Here is a 1,254-nt window from a genome sequence, read left to right as displayed (position 1 = left end):
CATTCACCTGAGCTGGCGGGTTCGAAGGTTCGAATCCAGCCCAGGCCCGCCAAACAACAATGACAGCTGCAACCAAAAAATAGCCAGGCGTTGTGGCAGACGCCTGTAATCCCAGCTACTTGGGAGGCAGACGCAGGAGAATCGCTTGAGCCCAGGAGTTGGAGGTTGCTGTGAGCTGTGATGCCACAGCAATCTACCCAGGGGGACAGCTTGAGGCTCTGTCTCAAAAACAAAAACAAAAAAACCATTACAGGCTCGGCACCTGTAGCTCAGAGGTTAGGATGCCAGCCACATACACGGGCGATGGCAGGTTTGAACCCAGCCCAGACCTGCCAAACAACAACGACAACCAACAACAAATAGCCAGGCATTGTGGCGGGCGCGCCTTTAGTCCCAGCTATTCCGAAGGCTGAGAAAAGAGAACCGCCTAAGCCCAGGAGTTGGAGGTTGCTGTGAGCTGTGATGGCAAAGCACTCTATCAAGGGCAATAAAGCGAGACTCTGTCTCTTAAAAAAACAAACAAAAAACACAATTAGCGGCCAAATTCTGACATTTACCGCAAGCCCCCATCAAACACCACTTCAATCGTTCAGAATATTAATTCTTTAAAAACATTTGCTCTGGATTCGGTGACTACGATGCATAACTGTGGTTGTGCTGTTAACACTCATCCCTGCCGCCAGGCCTATTTCCATCCTTTCCCCTGTCCACTCGCCACCACGCCAGACCTCCTCGCCCGGGTTCGGCCACGGTTCACATTCAGCTTTGTTCCGACGTTTGGCCACAGACGAGCCCCTGGAGTGGTGGCTTCATCCAGGGCCCGGACCCCACACCCTCAACCTAAGTGACCTGCAGACTCAGTCTCATCCCTGCACCCCAGCTGCCCATGAAGACGCCAAACCCGCCCGGCGCTCCGAAATTGAGCTCCGCGCACTATAGCCCTCTTACTGGAATCGGCTCAGCCATCGCCTCCCGTGGCTCTGCCGGGCCGGACAACCGCCGACCCTCCGTGGCAGCGCACTGACCCCAGTCACGCCCAGGCTCCTAGCCCGATCTCGGGTCGACCCTGGCGCAGCGCCGGCCAAGGCGCAGTGCACGCTGGGAAGTGGCGGGCCCGGGCGCAGCTGACGCTCCGCCCCACAGCGCCCCCGTTGGGCGGGAGGCGCCTTGCAGTCCCAGGCACGGTTATGGGGCCTAGGACGCCCAGCCCCACAGCGCCCCCTGCGACCGAGAGGAGCAGGCGCCGTTCCGGAT

At 58.5% G+C, this 1,254-nt stretch overlaps 1 protein-coding gene across 1 annotated transcript in view; it reads right to left on the bottom strand.

Annotated features, from left to right (window-relative positions):
- ZNF786 (zinc finger protein 786) overlaps window positions 1-995 on the bottom strand; it is a 14,434-nt gene extending 13,439 nt beyond the window's left edge. Inside the window, exon 1 of the mRNA XM_012806503.2 lies at window positions 949-995. Coding sequence (XP_012661957.2) covers window positions 949-966 — 18 coding nt within the window. The 5' untranslated portion in view covers window positions 967-995. The remainder of the gene's footprint in view (window positions 1-948) is intronic.
- Between the last annotated feature and the right edge of the window lie 259 nt (window positions 996-1,254).

Source organism: Otolemur garnettii, unplaced genomic scaffold (assembly GCF_000181295.1).
Source record: "Otolemur garnettii isolate 467f Iridium unplaced genomic scaffold, OtoGar3 scaffold00053, whole genome shotgun sequence".
NCBI classification, from domain to species: domain Eukaryota; kingdom Metazoa; phylum Chordata; class Mammalia; order Primates; family Galagidae; genus Otolemur; species Otolemur garnettii.
The sequence above is the reverse complement of the archived record's forward strand: the minus strand, read 5'-3'. Positions and strand labels throughout refer to the sequence as shown.